The 20,242-nt window shown below is 34.6% G+C and overlaps 1 protein-coding gene and 2 non-coding genes across 5 annotated transcripts in view; all 3 read right to left on the bottom strand.

The window, feature by feature from the left end:
* Nucleotides 1-20,242, bottom strand: part of LOC128680368 (mucin-3B-like) — a 37,700-nt gene that overhangs the window by 7,337 nt on the left and 10,121 nt on the right. For all 3 annotated transcript variants that reach the window (XM_053763481.1, XM_053763462.1, XM_053763471.2), the window contains exons 3-4: nucleotides 649-820; nucleotides 40-274 (exon numbers count right to left, since the gene is read on the bottom strand). In XM_053763481.1, coding sequence (XP_053619456.1) covers nucleotides 40-274; nucleotides 649-820 — 407 coding nt within the window. The remainder of the gene's footprint in view (nucleotides 1-39; nucleotides 275-648; nucleotides 821-20,242) is intronic.
* TRNAQ-UUG (transfer RNA glutamine (anticodon UUG)) lies at nucleotides 1,893-1,964 on the bottom strand. The gene has a single exon. It is a non-coding gene; the product is annotated as a tRNA-Gln (tRNA).
* TRNAQ-CUG (transfer RNA glutamine (anticodon CUG)) lies at nucleotides 3,160-3,231 on the bottom strand. The gene has a single exon. It is a non-coding gene; the product is annotated as a tRNA-Gln (tRNA).

Here is a 20,242-nt window from a genome sequence, read left to right as displayed (position 1 = left end):
AAGCACGTTCATATTTTCATCGAAATGGATTAGTTTTACCTAGGTATTTTTCTCCTATCAAGATATAGCTTAAAATGCACATCAAGTCTTCGGTCCCCGAAGCCGGTGACGATGGCCCCAGCAAAGGCCTGCCGCAGCGCCGAGGGCGCCGCGTACACCTGTCTCAGCGCAGTCCCGTAGCGCCGCGCCCGCTCCCGCCATGCCGGACTCCCGGGCGCTCCGCCGTACACGTCTCCTCTCGTCACACGCAGCGTGCCCTCGAACGCCATCATAGCTAAAAAAACAACAGATATTGTTTGACAGTGAATATGCATGTTTGAAAGCTATCCATACTAGTATTATAAAGAGAAAAGATTTGTACTTTTGTTTTTTTTTTGTTTGTAAGGTATATACTTAAAAGCTACTTGGCTGATTTTGATGAAATTTGGCACAGATATAGGAGAAACCTTCAGGAGTGACATAGGCTACTTTTTATTATGGTTTTACCCGAGCGAAGCCGCCGGGGTGAGCCGCCAGTTTATTGTATATGAGAAATTTTTTGTGTCTTAACGGTCTTGTTCACCAACAAAGTCCTTAGTTGATTTTCCAGCTAGGGCGAAATACAGAACAACTGATTCTGACAAGAAAGTTAACTAGCGTATAACTTACGTTCTCCATTATCCGGCCTAAGCGCTCCCATGTAGAAAGCCAGGGCTGCCACGGCCAGCACCGCCACGGCCGCTAGAAGTGCGCCCCCGACCAGCGCCGCGGAGCACAACCCTCCGCTCCGACTGCCGCTGCTCGTGTGCGGGTACCCTCCGCCCGCGAATCTGTATTCACTCTGCAAAAGAAATGCAGAATAAGATTCAGCCTCATAGAACATGGCAATTTTAGCCACAATTCGAAGTTACGGAGATGTCCAACAGTATTTTAGAACTGCTATTTTAACACAATTTGCGACACGAATAATTATCTCTATTTATTTAAAATCATGTTTACGTTTTTCTGTGATGTAATTTGTAAAGATATTATGAAAAAAAAAGCTGATTATTATTACTGACTACATAAATATGTCAATCCAAAATGGATGCGATACATCATAAAGAACGAATGGTTTTTTATAATATTATTACATAATTACATAATAATTTATAATATGATTACAATATCATTATCAATCGGTTCACAATTTTTGTTGTGGACTGCATGATTAAGTACATATCCGTCCATGGGAATGAATTTGAGTGGTCTCAGTGGGAACCGCCCGAGGTGGGCTATTCGTTTGCAATCCTTCTTGTCCCGCCTGTCACTTCGCGCTGTTAATCATCCCCTGACAAAAACCAATCTCGCCGATACGTTAGAGAATGTCGCACGTACCATATAACAAGAATATACAAGCGGAAACTCAATTTTATTTGAACGTATTTATAATTATTAAGTACTACCTAACTAATAATACTAATATAAATTATATTTAGTTGGATTGTGATAATATTATAATTGGTATCAGAATTTCTTCACAAACATTGCGCCGGACTTTTTAGGAAAAATAATAAAAATACGGGGCTTTTCCTTATTTCTAGTATTTCCATAGACAATTAGACATAGTCAGAGACTCAAATGTGAAATTCGATAAATAAGCTTTTTGTTTTTTTTTTTTGAGGTTTTTTTTAGATATTCAAATGAAATTTTTTTTTATAATGCAGTTTTTACACTGGTCCCTAACGCCCTTATTGTAAAAGTCAGTTCCTATAAACGACCACCCTATAAATCTAATTGTTCAATTTCGCCAAAATTGACTCTATCTACTACGTAATAGTTAAAGATCTATGTACCTATATAACTTGCAGATTCTATTTACATATCGGAAAATAAGTACTTTTAGCAAAACAAAACTACAGTAACCACTTTGAAGGTCCCACCGAGATTTGAACTCGGATCGTTGGATTCAAAGTCCAAAGTGCTAACCATTACACCATGGGACCGGAACACTAGCGTCACGAAATTGAATGTCTAGTTGATTTGGCACACGTCCCTCTAGACTGATTTTATTCATATATAAAAAACACTATTTTGGTACACGGTTACAAAATAATGTCGAATTTCGACATTCCTTTGTTTTGGGTCCGGCCACTTCATTTTTAGGAGCGACCAGATTTTTTCTGAGATAAAAATGTGGACCTGTAGTTTTAAATGTACGTAGGTACTTACTTAATTACAACGTTTTAATGTTAGTTAATACTTGTGAGCTGGCATTTTAATGAAAGGAAGAATGATGGAAGACGTTTATGGAGTAAAGATCCCTGAGGAATGCATCTCTTAAAACAAATGCGATTTTTATTACTGAAACTGCTTAGATATTTAGTTTCTAAAATCTAAAATACTTATAAACGTGTAAGTACAAACATAAAATAGACCCATAGGCTAGATAAATAGGTATCTACAATTTTAGTACAGCTGGAATGACTGCGCCAAAACGATAGACATTTATTTGTGTAAATTTATATCTTCATAAAAAGACAACACATCCCATCCTTTCTCATCTCGATACTATCTCCGATTGGCTAATTGTAGTTAATTGGTTGCCGCATCGCCTCATGTAGTGAGGTCCGTAATTATTTATATATATATTTGGCTGGCCAGACATCCGCCGTATAATTACGGTTTGCACATTTCTTAAAAATGTCAGTTACGTAATGATCATGAGGGCTTTGACCCTCTACTCTGTGGAGTATTTCCGACGTTCGCATCGTCCATCATCCACGTTGTTCACAGTACAAATTAGGGTAGTTTTAATTAAGTAACGAAATATCTGTAGTACCTACTTAGGTACAGCTTCAGTAAAAAATTGTATGATCTTCATATCCAGGTTTATTACACGAAGAAGATCAAACTGGAGTAATCAACCAGTGAACCAGTGAAATGGTTATTGGTTCTTTTTTTTTTCAGAAACTGGCACATCACAAGACACCAAAATCGTAAAAGTAATAAAATCGACCGACCTCCCCGACTAATAATAAAATTGCCAGTATTTAGAATACAACATCAATTTGTATATTTGTACTTATGTTTTTGGCAAATATTTTTTCTTTCTTTCTTTCTTTCTTTCTTTCTTTCTTTCTTTCTTTCTTTAAATAAATAATTAGGTTACCCTTTGAGTACGTAACCCTAAAAAAGAACAGGTTCCACCGAGATTTGAACTCGGATCGCTGGATTCAGAGTCCAGAGTGCTAACCATTACACCATGGAACCTCCGAGAAGGGAGATGAAATTACATCAAAAATTTGCTTCACATTATATTTTGTTCCTCTCAGAGTTATCATTGTAACAACAACAAAATTTCTCGTTCTGATGATTTATACGCTTATATTTTCAGTGTGTTCTTTATTGTTCCTATCTCACACATTGCTAAGGTAAGCTTCTAATGTTGCTTCTGATGCACATTGGTCATGCATCCATGCACTTTTAATTGTCCACTTAACACGCGGCCCACGGCTCCTCGCTTAATTATGTTCGATAATTTCACACTTACTGCACTAATTTTAACAGGGGCCCGTGGTTAACGACACTGTGTTCAATTGAAGCATTTGTTGCTCCGTAGTCCATAGCCGTTCCACGATAGCGACCATGGTATTGCAAAGTTGTTACAAATTGTAATTTTTGATACAAGCTTTTATTGTTATCAGAAAGTTCTTATTGCATTCAATGTGCGATAAAAAATTAATCAAACTGTTGAATAGTTCCCACGTCTGTAAACTTAAATTTGCTCGTGTATAAATTGTAAAATAAATTCATTCATTCATAAATTGTAGAGAAAAGTCGTCAATGTTTACACATAAGTAGTAAGTACCTACTCGTATGATATTCGGAAAGAATGTTAATTATTTAAATATTGAAAAAAAAAACCAGTTTAAAGTTCTAATACGATGTACCGATTAATTGACCATTTTTGTTATTTGATATCAAAGATGTATGATGTTAAATAACAAAAATTAATAATAACCATTATTATTTTACCTTGAAGATCGCAAGTTATGCCTAGGAATGCCTTGACATGACCTAGCAAGATTTATCTAAGTAGGTATAAACAGAAATAGATTTCTATGTCATTTATTAATACAACAATGAACTTAAATTAGCCATATATTAAATTACATATAATTAAATTAGTCCCATTTATTCGCTTGTTTGAGTTTATTCGATAACAGTCAAGTAGGTTCACAAAAGTAATCATGGAAAACATGATACTTCGGCGACTTTACTGTTACTCAGAGTATGAAATTATTATAAAATATTTGTATTTATGGGGATAATGAACGCCCTTGTCAGACCGGGCGGCCTTGCGGTAGATCCTATCGGCTCTACTTCCAGAACAACTTGACTGTAACTTGACTTTGCGTTGAATATATATGTCTCTGAACGTAGGCAATGAACGCCGGCTATCTTTAAGGGTGTGTACATTAATGAAAATATTTGTAGTGTCAGTATAGTATTAAATATCTTACTCCTCTAAAAATTCATAATTCAATCTTTACATAATCTTCATCTAAATTCATGGTTTATACAACAAATTTACCTAAGTCAACAAAATTACCTGAAGAAATAAATTACTAAGAGTTATGAGCTTGGCCTGACATATGTATATGAACTTTTAGTAGGTATCCCTATTTTCAGGTTTTTCATAAAAACAATATCGATTTATTGTTAGTTTCTTCTCTAGATTTCCTGGAATTTAAATGTTATCTCGAATTCTAAGCAATCTTGAAATTCTTGAGATTAATCATAATCAATGATAATGTAATCAAACTTTGGTTGGTTCGGTATTTCAATTTTTGATGTAAGTACAATTGAACATTTATTTATGCGGTATACGCCTGGCTCTAAACAAACCAATATCCATAGCACGTCAATCAAACAAAGATTGTTTGAAAACTAATTGCTGTGCAAGGCCTCGTACGTGTTGTTTGTGGGTGTAGGTCATTCAGACCAGCATATATTATACATAAGTACATATACTCAGCACAGCGCATCCACTAAGGGAACTAATGCGGCCGAGGCAGCGTTGAATGACATAATAGCCAAGAACACACTAATTACAATCAATTACGGCCGCTTATTATAATACAATAGCTGTTTATGAATACAAAAATTATTTTAAAACCTAACCACACGTACCGGTTGGCATATTTTGACGGATTTAATTTACCTCATTCTCCTTGTTTTAATGTGACCAATTACCCCGTTCGGTGGCATGAGACATTCGTTTCCGTTGCTTAGATCCACACGACACGAATCTCAGCTCCGCCAGCCTTCCTAGGCAGAATGGCATATTATGTGTAATAGCTCTTATTATCTGTAACTATACATGAAACAGGAAGATTTTTTGTTACAAAACCTTCAAGTTTATGTTTATGTAGTAGCTTTGTTACTTCTTCGAATGTTTTTTATGCTATTTTAATGAAGCGACTACTTATTAGCTAACATTCATACACGTATGGAATATGAAGTGACAACAGAACTGAACTGGCGTATTCATTATCTACATCCTACGAAGGAACTTCAAGAAATTAATAGGTAATTAATGGCGTTACAAAAACAATGTCAGCAAACTTTAATCCTTACCGACTAAGCAATATTTTTACATAAAATTTAATTAAAACACTGATATTACTAAGATCATAATAAAGACAGAGTAAAAAATATTAATAGATTCAACGACCAAATTGAGCGTTGGGAAGTGATACCACTAGTTGACATGAACCACGGTTGCCGTGTACTATGTTCTTTTCTTACTATACTTCTTTCCGTGGGCTAATTTGTATATGTAAGTGACAAAAAACCTTGACATGCGAACACATAAGCGTCTCTAATAAATCATACAAAAGTATAGCATAGGTAGATAGACATAACTAGCTCGGAGGCTTTGAACTGTATCAAGGTTAATTGATATGAAGTTTTATCTTTGACCATGAAATTTTTGGGCAGTCTTTTTTTGTGTAAGAAGAATGAATAAAATTAGATACCTTAACCATCCATAAATAAGGACATGTGGGCCAAGTGGACTTTAAAAAAGCTGATGATGACGATGGATGGATTGTAGAAGTAGCAGTAGCATTCATTAATTTCAGATGCGCAATTGAGATTTGCAATCCAGTAAAAAATATAATGAGCTCTCTTGTGTTTTGGGGATCAAGTCTGCAATGATACCTATGGTTTTTATTAACGTATAGGGTAAATGATGAAAGCAGAATACTGACTATGTAAGGCCTATCGTATACCTATCAATATACGATAAGAGTTTGTCTTGAGTGATGAGTGGCCAGTGGTCAGAGTTATTCTGTATAACACAACCTGTGTGTTTAGGGTGGGGTGTCTTATATATGACTTCTGACTGTGCCAATAGTATCTAACCTTATAGCTGAGTTTTCATTGTCAGATATAAAAAATTAAATGAATTATTGTCTCTAACAAACATACCAACTTAATTATTTACAGTCAGTCAATCATGTGGTTTTAAGCTTTCAGTGAATTGAAACACTACCCACTAGTTTCGTGTTTACATTATACAGATAGACTGGTAAAAAGACGAAAGTAGACGCCGAGTTTTTCGAACGCGATTTGTGGAGAAAGTGAAGGGGGAGGAGATCGTTGCTTAGTAGCATTGAGACAACGTAAATTTGATTAGTGATGTTTAAGTTAAACCGCCTAACTACTTTAAAGTAAACTTATCATGTATGTTGTAATTAATAATTTATTAAGTAAGTACTTCAGGATATTTATGATATGTACAGAGTGATTTAATTAATGACTCACTACAGATTCGTAACTTACAATTACGTATAAAAAATAAACAATAACCTGTTTACACCTACTTATGTAACGCATATTGAATTAGAAACATTTTATGCGTACATAAAATAAAAATAGTGTTATATAAGAGTTCAATCTAATGAATTCTCAAAACTAGTAAAACGTTGTTTTTAATGATTTTCTATCTAGTCCTGCGCGGTATGAGTGATATTTTTCAAGTAACTCTGTAGATTTATCAAGAATGCGATACATATCTACAACAACAAACATAATGCCGGCTATATACTTGGCGGATTCTACGTACACTGCTGGTTTCGCTTGAGTAAATAAAAGTTCTCATACAAACTATGCAATGTTCATTCGTGTCGGCGTCTATCTAAGTTCGCAGATAATGTATAGCCGGCATAAGAATTTAGCGTGACCATCACATCAACTCGAAATGCCTTGTGGAGCAAAGACCGCTGCGATACTACTACATTCCAGAAGAAGATTGCGCGTCGTTTATTTTTTTTCATTTAATAATCGTAACACTACATCGTATCGAGTTGTCATCAATTTCCCCACATTAAAGTAGCTCTATTAGCTAAGAATGTAGAAGTGGCCATTGTGGGCAAGCGGTAGCCGTTACCATAATCTTGCCAATATGGTGGTTCGTTCTGTTATTATCCGTGAAAAATTGTAACCAGCCAGTGCGTAGGTTAGACCTATATATTATAGATTATTGATGCTATTTAATGATAAAAACGATTAACCGATAAACAACTCCTTATAGCACAGTCCCGAAAGCAACCGGGCACCAACGCGCCTCGTACAATAACGGGAACATATGAAGTGGTCCTATTCTAGGGCCACACACGCCATATATGCATGCGCAACCTCTTGGTTTACTGGTAGAAAAGCCTCAGTCTAAAGGTGAATAAATACATGAATAAAGGTAGATAAACAAACCTAAACAGGTTTATTTATCTACCTTTATACATGAAGAACGAGGTACTTACAGAAGGTGCAATGTATTTGTTTTATGGAATAAATTAATTGAATTTAGGAGATAATCGCTTAAATACATGGATTGTTGCATTAGGGCCGATATGATAATGTAAGACATAGAAAGCCATATTGCACCGACACTAAATAACGGGTGCGGTAGATGATTAATTTGAATATAGATTCTTTGAATAAAATTTCTTGTATCGCGGGTCACATGCGGCAGTATGTTAATGCACCGGTTGTTGCCAGTATACAAGGTGTAATCAGATGGCAGTGTGTCAGTAACGGGACACGCATCACACCCGGCAACGTATGGCAGTCACACAACAGTGGTACAGCGTGACACAACACAACTGCATAGTGCACAGTCATTATAATACGTTGCATGCCGAAAATGTTACCTAAATGATAGAAGCATGTTTAATTTGTTAACATAGTTTTGCAGTTATTTTTAAAGTTACAACTAACCAATTAGTTTCATTTATTATTTTTAAATCGAAACCTGCCGATGGAATAATAAAGGAATATACCTATATAATGTCAACCTGTTCTATGGCCTATTGCTGTCCATACATTCAGAAAATATGTACCTATCTAGTTACGTTTAGTTTTTACACACCACACATCCTAACATTACGATTGGTTCAATTTGCTCGCGAAAATAAATAATAACAATCTAAACTAACATCTCTTTCAGTTGTTACATAAAAAATATTAAATTGTCGTACAACTGTATCTACGACAATTTATTATAATAATAATTTCTGACATAAGGAAACTACTTAGTAAAACGAATTTTAGATATTTTTAGAGTTGTTTCTAAAAAGTATTTTGAAATGTGGGGAAAATTTGTCTGGCATTAAAAGTTGGTGGTCTTGGAAACCGTTTTGGTTAACGGAAACAAGCATTATGTCACAAACCCAGGCTTGACTCCCGCCGCGATACCGGTTCCGTCACTCAGCAAGCTCTTTATCACATAATGCGATGTAATAATTTTGGTTCTACGTTCCCACGAAACCCCCGCATTTCGGAATACCGTTGCCTTTAATGATTTTTAACCGAGAATATGTGGAATGACGATTTACCTAAAATACGTACCTAAGCCAGTTTGCGCTATACGAAGTTGTATTTTTTACAAATGTTCGTTTTTGCAATGTCAAAAGGCAGTGAAAAAAGTTTTCCCTCGTGTTGTGTCCCAATTCCATATTTTATTTTTGCTTTAAATGATTAGTTAATCAATTGTTAATCCATATAGCCCCTACTTTATTAAACTATTTAAATAATAGACATAATTTAGTACGTTGGAGATACAAAAACTTATGTTTGTGTACTGTTGATAAACTGACTACTAAAATATTGCCGTTAAGTTTTCAGAATTCATCGGAAATGCGGAACCGATCAATAAATAAAAAGACGTCGATAATTACGACGATTACGTGCAACCTTGTTCACAGTGATTAGAGCAAGGAGAGTACAGAATAGAATTTTATAGACAGCTTATTCATTCATACGGATACCATCCAGATACTTTAGCTCAAAATACTAAATACATCGCACACTAGGATCCTAGAGTCGACAATGCCTCGAAGTTTGTTAATTTACTTCATCAGTTTTATGCATTTTTTAAGGTCTAGCACTGTGCATTTATAAAAAATCAAACCGTCCAAAAGTTCGAGCAAACACATCTATTGAACTTTTTCAGGAAAATTTATGAAGTGAACTTCGGTTGCATACGAATCTGATCGAATTCGCATCTACAAAGAAACGCGTGTAATCAAAGCCTACATTATGTCGCTTCTAGTGCACCTAACGATTTGTCGAATATCGTCCATATGCCAATATTAAATTGCCTCCGAACTAATCTTAATATAGGCCATTAAGATTAGTTCGGAGGCATGTTTGTTAATTTCAATACACACCAATTTCACCTACTTGTACTTCGGTATCCCGTACCTATCTTTTCAGAAAATTAGTAATTGTACCAAAAATATACTTCATTTATAATTTACCTTGTTCTTATTTGTTCATAAGAGGCTTTGTTATGAGAGCTATTAAAAAGTAAATAGAGATAAGAAGCTTACTTTATGTCGGGTACTTATTTGAAATGAAATGGCCATTAGATAATAAAAAATATACTAACCAGTCTCGAGTAATATTATTTATATAAATACTCTTAGAAAACCCTATGAATATGGTAAGGTATAAAAAAATATTTAAAAAATTATATCAAAATCTAAATTTCCGTTTTAAGTTGAGACTGCGACATAATTTTTATTAGCTTGTATTCAAAGCACTTTCACCAGGCTGCAGCCCCAGATGGACATAATGTAAATACGCCTAATGTCCGAGACGGGCTGTCGGTCAAGGTCTCGGTCACTCACCCACGGAATCAGAAGCTGACCATGGCCCGGGACCATACCATATTTGATCATTTCAAAACAATACTAAACTTTTGACACTATTACAGAAGGCATATGATACTATTACAGAAAGAAATTACCTACCTACTTAGTCATTACCCAACTTTAGTTACTTATGTTACGTGAAGGTAATATGAATAGATAAACAATGTGTGTGTTTAAATTATTGTATAGAAGCACTTATAAATTGTCATTGGGTATTTATTGTACCCTACGTTTTCTATCGACAAATTTTTTAAATAAAACTAAAGTAAAACTAAAAACTAAAACAATTCTTTTGAAATGATCTGATTCTAGTATGGTCATTGGAGTTTTCTTTATAGTTAAGTTTCCTGAGCTTTTTGTTGATTACTATCTATACATGAACTATTTTTTTTAAGTAGTTAGGTTAATTATCTTTTATAATATTTTTGTGAATCCGTGTAATTTATTAATCGATGACTAATATATTTTGTCCTTCGATCGCCGTTAAAGAGTGCACGTCACCGTGCCAACGACACACTGACCGATGAAGAAGGCCCAAAAAGGAAAATCTTGCTAACGTATTTGTCGTCGCGGGAGTTTCACCGATGAGTCCATAACTTTCATTTCTGATAGCCTTATATAAATGTTGACTTCTTTAATTTAAATTTGCGATTGAACTAAATGTTTGTTTCATAAAATACAATTTGTAAAAGTATAGGACAAAAGCGGAATTGATTGCAAAAACATTATCTAAAACTGAGTAAATAAATACGAGTCTATATTTTATTAATTTATCAATTGCAACTGAATTGAGCTGTATCTCAATGAATTCAAAGGATGTAAGTTAAAATTAGTTTTATTGTAAGACATGGTACTTACAATAAAACTAATTATAAATACTCCTTACAATTACTGAAATGCAACAAGAAATATTTATATACTATTATCGATCAAAAGGTAGCTGAACCTGACAAGTTATTATAATGAACGATAACGAATACGAACGTGATTGATGCTGCGCTTCCTCTAAATTAACCTTCGAAATCTTTCAATTTTAACACCTACCAATAAATAAATTATATGATTGTGTAATGAAAATTGCAAAAAAATTATTTTTTACCAAATTATCATTTTTTGAAAGGTCTACGGACTGGAGGAATATGATCCATCTCCCAGTCTCATTACGAAATGATGAATGAGGGGCGTTAAAATCAAACCACGTCGTATTTTTGATCTATGTATAAATATATTCTCAAAAAAAAATCTTATTATCTTTTTTGTTTGTGGTCAAGCATAAAAAATATCGTTGTAATACTACTGTTAGAGTTTTATTGAATGCCAATCAGGCTTCCTAGTAGTTAACTTATGTATTATGCATATGTGACTAGGGCCTGAAAAATATGGAACTGAAACATATGGTGATCCAGGTTGACTATAAAAACCCGATATCTTTGTATGTTATTTTTTCAATATTGCATAACTAGCATTTGACCAACACTTATGAAGATGATAGCCTCTTTCATTCAAACCTATTTCAGAGATTTATTGTAACCAATCAGATTCAATTTTATTCTATTCTTCCACTTGAAATCACTGTTATTAAGTAAGTAGTTACTAGATGCCATGCCATTAAGCTATTCATGGTAGCACGTCGTCGCCATGAATGACAACGAATGAAATAACTTGATTTACCTCACTTGTTATTAATGTGCATATATAGATCCAAGTTTATTGCAAGAATGCATACAAATTACTCGGGCATCACATCGTATATCAATCGCTTGTTTGAAGATTGAAGGTCGATTGGCCATCCTAGATATCCATTTATAGCAAAATGACATAAGGAAGAACATCATTTAATGATCAATTGAAAAAAACACTCGGTGTGATCTGATGATTGTTTACATTATAAATTTTGAATTAGGTTACCATATACAATCATACATAATCAAAATAATACAATATATACAATCATAAATAATCAAAAAGAAGAAAAATACCTGGTTTACTATACATATATATTTTCAAAAGACTTTAGAATTGTTAAATGTTCGCACGTGCAATGCCCGAGGAACAGATCTCAGATGAATCATAATTTGCACTGAGCTATGATGCTATTTAATGATATCTTATTGTTTATATACAATAGCTAAATTGTAGAAGATTACAGGCTTGTCTTCTGCTGGGATCAGTCAGTATCGATTACAGTAATTAGGCCCTCTTTTAATAAAACGTTCTACATGCTTTGTTTCAACGGTAGTTTATGATATTGAAAAAAGAAAAATAGGTGTACATTTTTAAAATGCAATATGCAAATGCAAACCGGTAAATGTAATTTGCCGGGCCCTCTAAAGTACCTACTTTAGTTGAACTACTAGTTGAGCATTTACTTTAGTTGAATATGCTAACAACCCTAACCCATCTATGCACAGACACATAATACCACATTCCACGTCGAGCTTTCTAAGTAATACTTGCATATTTTCTTGGCATATCGAATTATAATGAACTAAATTATCTCAAGCTCTTTGGCTTTGGAAAATCAGCGTAATCACTGTAATAAAGCCAATATCATTAGTGTTTCGGGCGCTCGCTTGGTAAGGTTCAGATAACCTATTACCAAGGATTTGGTCTAGCCGCGCTGGCGAGCATTAACCCCGCCCGGGTCAAACGCCTCGCTTGCAAAGCGTCTGCACATTTTATTGCTAATATTATATTCTTCGACGTCGTCTTCGTTATTTTAATACAGAAAGCCACCAGATGTAGTGTGTCAGCTTTCTGGGTTCAAGAGTTATATTTAAAAGTTTAAATACGACAGCATAAATAAGGACCTGTTTTACTACACTTGCTGATAAAATATTATCATATTGTGATCTGACGGATAAACTTTTAGATAAATCTGCCTGCTGTGTTTAGCCAATTAGCCCTATCCAACACTTTTGAACGCTATCTGTTATGGTATTTGACAATTAGGCTATCTGATAATTTATCAGCAAGTGTTGAAACAGGCCATAAATATATTTAAAAGCACAAAGTATTTAAATTCAGATTATGTATTTCGGTATTTCGATTTATGGTAAGAACTAAAACAAGGCCCGAATTACCTACATTAGTAAAATTATTTGGCTCCGTTGCTAACCATCTCCATGTATATTTATGTGTTTTAATATAGCTGCTGATGTTCGTTTTTAAAATTAAAATAAATAAAACAAGGTGTTCATGGAATGCAATGGTTCTGCTGAGATGTGGAAGTCAATGAAGCCTATCGTTTCTATGTCGCAAGGAACATGTGCACACATGCGAAGATCTCATCACAAAGATATGCGAATGTTGATGTGCAGGGTTAATTTGCAGGAAGTATTCTGTAAGCATTGCGAAATTCCTGAGGAAATCCTACAAATTTTGCAGTACTTTTGTCAGGACTTTATTCAATTAAAATTTCAACAAGCAGCAACCACGATCCATTATTTTATGTCATCTAGTTAGACTTTTATATAAGTACCTATAAATTTGATAAACATTTTATTATATTCTTGTACCTAAAGTTCAGTTGGAGTGTATTGAATGAAAGACGTGGCGGCCGGCCGCGGTCTCCGACGAAGCTTGGCATTCGACCGCAAAGCCCAGTGGATTCCAAACTTCCACTCCAAAACACTTACATTTGCACCATTAAAACCTTCTTTTGTTACGTTGTTTTCATTCAATCAATACAGGTAAATGGTATAACTAAAGCCCTCTTGGCTTTGCCATAACGATAACTAGTTTTTCCAGCCACTAACTAAGCCTACTACTAACTAATGTTGGCTGAGGTTTATGTATGCTAGGATTGCTGGAAAAGTAAATTCAGTTTTATCTAAGGAAAATGCAATAACTATAAAACGTTCATTCCTTCCAGAGAAATGATCCTTAAACTAAGCAATAACATGCTATAAAACTAGCATGAAAATTCATATTAATGCTCCATTAACCAGCACGTCCAATAAACTTGTTTTCAATTGAATAGAAAGTCTATATGATACTAATAAAATGCTATCAACTTATCTGCGTTGAAAGCAAACGGAGATACTCTGAAAGGAATCTGTTTCTCTATTAGAATGAGAGAGAAACGTTGTGTATGATGAATTAAATGAGTGGGTAGTGCCTCGAAATCAGCTGTGAAATATGTTTTGTGTACGCGTACGACCCGCTGCGCTGCAGAGAAAGGCAAGCCTGGACCTACTGACACACTCTTCAAGACTTTGGTATTATAAACTATTTAACAAATGACTATTGTCTCATAATATTTTTACCTCTTACTTTTACCACCTTTACTTACTTACTGATTGTTCTATCGACATCCATATGTTCTTATATTTATCGGAAAAATATTTTCTCATTTCTGATACTCGAAAAGTAGTTGGATCCGATTAGAAGGCCGAGATACGGAAACCTTCAGTTGGGAACTTATTAGAAATTTCATTCAGTTCGAAGGCGTATATTAATTTTCGACAAAAAAAGAAAATTCTTCAGTCTGTGCTATGCCATGAAGCCACGAATCTTACTACTATTTTGAAGATTCTACGGTGATATTATGACCGCCTACCTAATGTCAATGCTATATGCTTGAGAATATTATTGTTGCCCTCCACGGAATGATATGAAGTAGTCTTACTGGAAAATACCTTGTACGAGAATTAATTAATTTAGAAACTTGTCGAACAACATTACTGTTCACTTTCTATTACAAAAATCATTACCTTAAATCACCAAAAACTATTTATATGTAAAAAAAGAAAAAATATTATTGTGACTGTACTTCAATATGATTGTTGCAACTGCAATGCCCGAGAACAAAATAGTTATCCGAATAAATAGCTATGTTTCACCATTTAATTTCTTCAAAATTACCATTCTTTCAAATTGCAAGATGTTTGTGATTTAATACTTCTAAGATCATGCCTTTTTTGTTCGTGTTAAAGAATATAAAATAATAGTACATTGGGCTGAGCGAGCACCCTCTAGTCAGACAGCATTTAATTTAATTAGTGAGGTATGAAGGGTTTGCGAAGTGGGCTGGTGCGGCACAGGTAGTCTGGCAGGTAACAAGGCTAAATATAAACCCTAGCCGACTAGTTTTTATTTTTCTCCACACATAGTAAATAACTGGAAGACCAGCTTTACATTATTGATGTTCTGAACTTTGTCTCTAATTTTGTTTTGATTTTATGAAAACTTCGACGTCGCTTTACCACATGATAGAATTTGGATAAGTTTGTACGATTAGTTCCTTAAAATATTTGCAGGAAACAGGTACAGATGCTATGTACTATTATGGACCGAAACAAAAATACGATTAAATTTAATATAAAATATAAAAGCCGTTACATTGTTAATTAGTCTAGAATGTGTGGTCATTGGAATATATTATAACTTAATAAATGTTTTGGTTCCCACGGAAATGATAACAATGGTGTATAACTGATCCCGCTAATTCAGAACTGTGCCAGCGACTCCAATAATAGGGCTATCAATGTCAAACGTCTTTCTAATTTAAACATATTCAGACAAAATAAATATATCTATTTCGGAATCACCTTGCACAAACATAAATACTTAAAAGGAGTCTCCATCAAACAATCATAGAGAATAATATGTGTAAATGGGAAAATAATACTTTCAAGTAATACTTTAATTAAGTGCTCGAATACTTAAAGACCTGAAAGTATTCGAGCAATTAATTAAAAATAATTAATTAATTTAAAATTAATTAATTTTACAAAAGTTTTCTTTCTTATAAAACGGTAAGTTATAAAATGTTTTTGCTCGAGGGGAATCGAGAAAGTTACACGGATTATCTTTATATATGATGCGAGATGAAATGATGCGCGATCCGCGGTACATTCAATTCTTTGATGCTGGCATGTCCCAGCCTGACGGCGCCGTTTGAAATTATACAACGAACATCAATTTGTTAACATCTCATCTCATCCAATAGAAATATCGACCGTAAGTAATCGGTGAAGCAACTTTTATGACTGCGATATCAATAGCTCTATTTCATTTTCTTGTAAGTGTTGGTCGTAAATAACCTGCAGGATATTTCAAAGCATACCTTCGCAGGCTGTGAGAAAATCATGAAATTACTAGAAGAAACGTGTACCTATGTTAAAAGAAAAATATTTATGAGACCATCAGAATGCTTTTCGTCCTCGAGTTGCTTGTTTAATAGGATAAAAGTATTTTTATTCGTTACCATATTTGAAACTGCTTCTACAAGACTCACGTCTTGGAGCCCTTATTAAAATAGTAACAAGCGGAGATACTTTTAACTGGCTTTTTAATGGTTTTATAAGAATTTTATTCCGAACTAATTTCATCATGTTGACGATGTTACCTGGTCCGGTCTGAGATCTGACATAGATGAAATTTGCAGACGACCTAATGTGGTCCGGCGACGCAACAAAACAAGATCACGGTCGCGCCAAAGCGTAAGTCGGATATCTTACAAAGTGGGTTCCCATCCCATTCCAAAATATGTGAATCTTATATCATACTAGCAGCCGGCTTCCCTTTGGTATATCCATAATAAATTATATGCCCAAACCTTCCTCAAGAAGCACACTATCTATTTTAAAAACCATGAAAATCCGTTGCGTAGGTTTCAAAAGCGATAGATAGATGGAAGCGACTTTGTATGTTGTGATATCCACGACTCTATAATTTGTACCATACTTGTAATATAAACAATACAAACAGCTGGAAGCGATTATAAGAGAGATCGCCTAGGCGCCTCGTAGCTCGTAGCACGTCGTAGCAATATCAAACATTGCCGTAACGTTGAGTACCTATAAATTTGTCGCACGGGATGTTAATTTGACTTCTACGGCGGTATTGATAAGATTTCAACATTTTATTTTCATAATAGCAATAAAATGTTGAATGCTTGTTAAAACTTCTTCTCTACAAGAAATTAGGTTACTTCAACAAAAAACTAGCAAATCTATTTCAGACAATAACTCATAAAATCTATTCATACTTATTAATAAATAAATAGTAGGTATACATAATGAAGCTCTAAATGAAGTTTTTTGCCTCTTGACCTGAGGCTGAGGCAAACAACGTCGCTTTTCCTCTTTTATTATGCAATTCTGAGTTTATGGAAATCTCTGTAATTAAATAAGGGTTCGGAGCGAGAATGGAAGTAATACACACCAAAAGTGTTTCAAGTTAATGGTACAATATATAAATCGGGAAATCCTCACTCGTTAAGTGAATTACTATTCATTTAAATTAAAAATTTAAGTAATCAATCTAGTGATTGATTATTTAAAATTTAACTATGTTACTAGTGTAACAAATAAATAAATAGTGTAAAAAATAACTTAATTCACTCAATTCTAATTCTTCCATATTTATTTTAAGCGCGAGTAGTAATAATTTACGATTAAATACTTCCGCTATTTTCCTAATTCATCCCCAAAAAACGGATGCAAAACCAAACCCAATTTAAAAATGTATTAGCACGGACTTGATGGGTATAAACTGTATGAGATGTGAACATCTGTGACAGCCACCAGTGGTACCCAAATTAAAACTGTAACGTGTCGAGGTGAATGTGAACGCGCTTTGCATGACAGGTGAAGCGGTCCGGTCTAACGAGTACATCTTCGTATGCCTTCGATTACCAGCGTCTCTCTGATCTCCCGGTAATATTTTATGGTTATGTACCAATTTTATTTTCTTTTAAGATCCCCCATTCCAATTTTGTTGGGGGAGTCACTCAGGTTTTACGACATTTTATTAATTTATATTAGTAAGGAATAATGAAACTAAGTAAACTAGTTAATTTCTGATAGCAATACTAATATTATAAAGAGAAAAGATTTGTATTTTTGTTTGTAATGGATAAACTCGAAAACTACTGGGCCGATTTTGATTAAATTTGGCACAGGGATAGACGAAATCTTCTGGAGCAACATTTTTTTTAGTATGGTTTACACACGGGCGAATCCGGAACAGATTAAAAAAATGTCTTGGAGCCAGATACGAAGAAAAAGAGTGCGGGGTATTGTTTGTTAGATAGCTTGTTACTGGTGTTAAACTGTTACAAAATTGTGCTCATTCTGAATTTTATAATTCTTAATTAGACTTTATATTACGTCAATTGAGTTTTTGTTATACATACATTACACAGTTTATACATATACAGTGGTCACTCGAGCACGAATAAGTTAGAGGTAATTTACCACCACCTGAACAAAATAACCGTACTTGGATTTATTTATAGCTTGTTTACACAACGCTTCTATGTTTTCTTTTATCATATTTAATAAATTTTAATTATAGCATACGGGCCTGTCTTACATCTGATGGGCAGTTAATGATTGGAAATGTTAATGTTACCGTTATCTCGAATAGATAAGACATCAATAACAAACTATCGGAACAGGTTGGACGTGTAGGAATTCGACAGTATAACCGGCGTCCTCACTTAGCTTCGGATTGCTGTAAGACGCGATGCGCGTCCGGAAGATTATGACGACGACACACGACTAAAACTATATAACAAAAACACAAACGGCAACGGTATATTATCGCGTCGCACTACCTTGTAGCAATTGTAGTTCAGCTAGGATGCCGAGAGTCGTAGTCGAGTGATTTTGAACAGGAAATCTGAGAGCGTTGACACAAAAATCAGCCTAATGTTGGAGCACCGTTGCTTGACACCTGACCTCTGAGTACTTTGTCTTCAGCTGGTAGCGTTTCTACAATACGCTTAGCGATTTTTGAGTTCGTTCGTTTTCAATTAAACGGACTTCTTGAGAGCCCCCGCGACAATATTTAAGAAAAATATACAAATGGCATTTAATACCAAGGCAAGTTCAAATTCAATTATCTCAGCTCATGTCTATTATAACATTATTATGATTATTACATAGTTGCGGAAAACGAGCTTAAGCAGCGCGTGTCTTTACGGTCAGACGCGCCGGAGCGCAAGAACAAACAAAATTTACATTGCGCGTGCGGTGCGCCTGCGCCGGCTCCACCATAGAAGGTAATTAAGCGAATATGCGGAAGGCCATTCATCATTATTCATTACCAGCATCACCTCGTTTCCTAGGTTTTTCTGGGTAGGATGAGACTCGCGTGCCGCGTCTTCGCGCTCGTGAGCACACCACCAACCTGGTAATTCTTACATCATTACAATACTCCACGAATACTTAGTAGTTAAAAAATCATGGTTTGATCCGCTCTGTGGTTCTTTCTTACTACCTCTAACGGTGCCCAAGTGATTTACTTGATGCACCAGTGATAACAAGAGGAAGTTATGTTAGTAATTTAGCTTGATTGTTATCATTATAATATTTTTTTTATTTCTAGATCTAATTAGGTTATTAAATCATAACCAAATTATAAGATTTACAATTATATGTATATAATGTATCTATTGATGACAAAATGTTTACATTTTCAGACTCCTTTTAGGCCCGACATGTTCCGGCATCAATCAGGAGTGTTTACGGCTTTAGTTTTTTGAGGGTAATGGACTCGCTCGTTACAGTCTTTTCGCACATAATCACAAAATCGTGCGCAGAAAAATTGTGATGTCTGAATAATAATCTATGAATAAAAAATTAATAAAAGGAGAATTACTTTTAACTAGTATCTAACTTTTTATAGCCCCGTGGATTATAATTTCGAAAATGACTAATCTCGCAGAAAATTGTGATGACTGAATAATAATCTATGAATAAAAAATTAATAAAAGGAGAATTACTTTTAACTAGTATCTAACTTTTTATAGCCCCGTGGATTAGAATTTCGAAAATGACTAGTCTCGTCAGTATGAGTTGTATGCAAATTTTATGATATGTACCTATGTGCATATCATATGAATTGCTTACTCGATCTATATGATGATATGTTATCAGTACCACAAACTAGTTACTTGTCTACGCTATTGTTCGTTGCTTTTGCGCATGAGATGTGCACAGACTGGCAGAGCAAGCTGTGGACCAAGACTATCCGTAGAAAAAGAACCTTCCGAATTAATACACTTAGGCTTTTATTTATTGATATTCATTTTCATATAAAACATAGTT

The sequence above is a fragment of the Plodia interpunctella genome, chromosome 2 (genome assembly GCF_027563975.2).
Source record: "Plodia interpunctella isolate USDA-ARS_2022_Savannah chromosome 2, ilPloInte3.2, whole genome shotgun sequence".
NCBI lineage: Eukaryota > Metazoa > Arthropoda > Insecta > Lepidoptera > Pyralidae > Plodia > Plodia interpunctella.
Note: the sequence above shows the minus strand (reverse complement) of the source record. Positions and strands in the feature narration are given on the sequence as shown.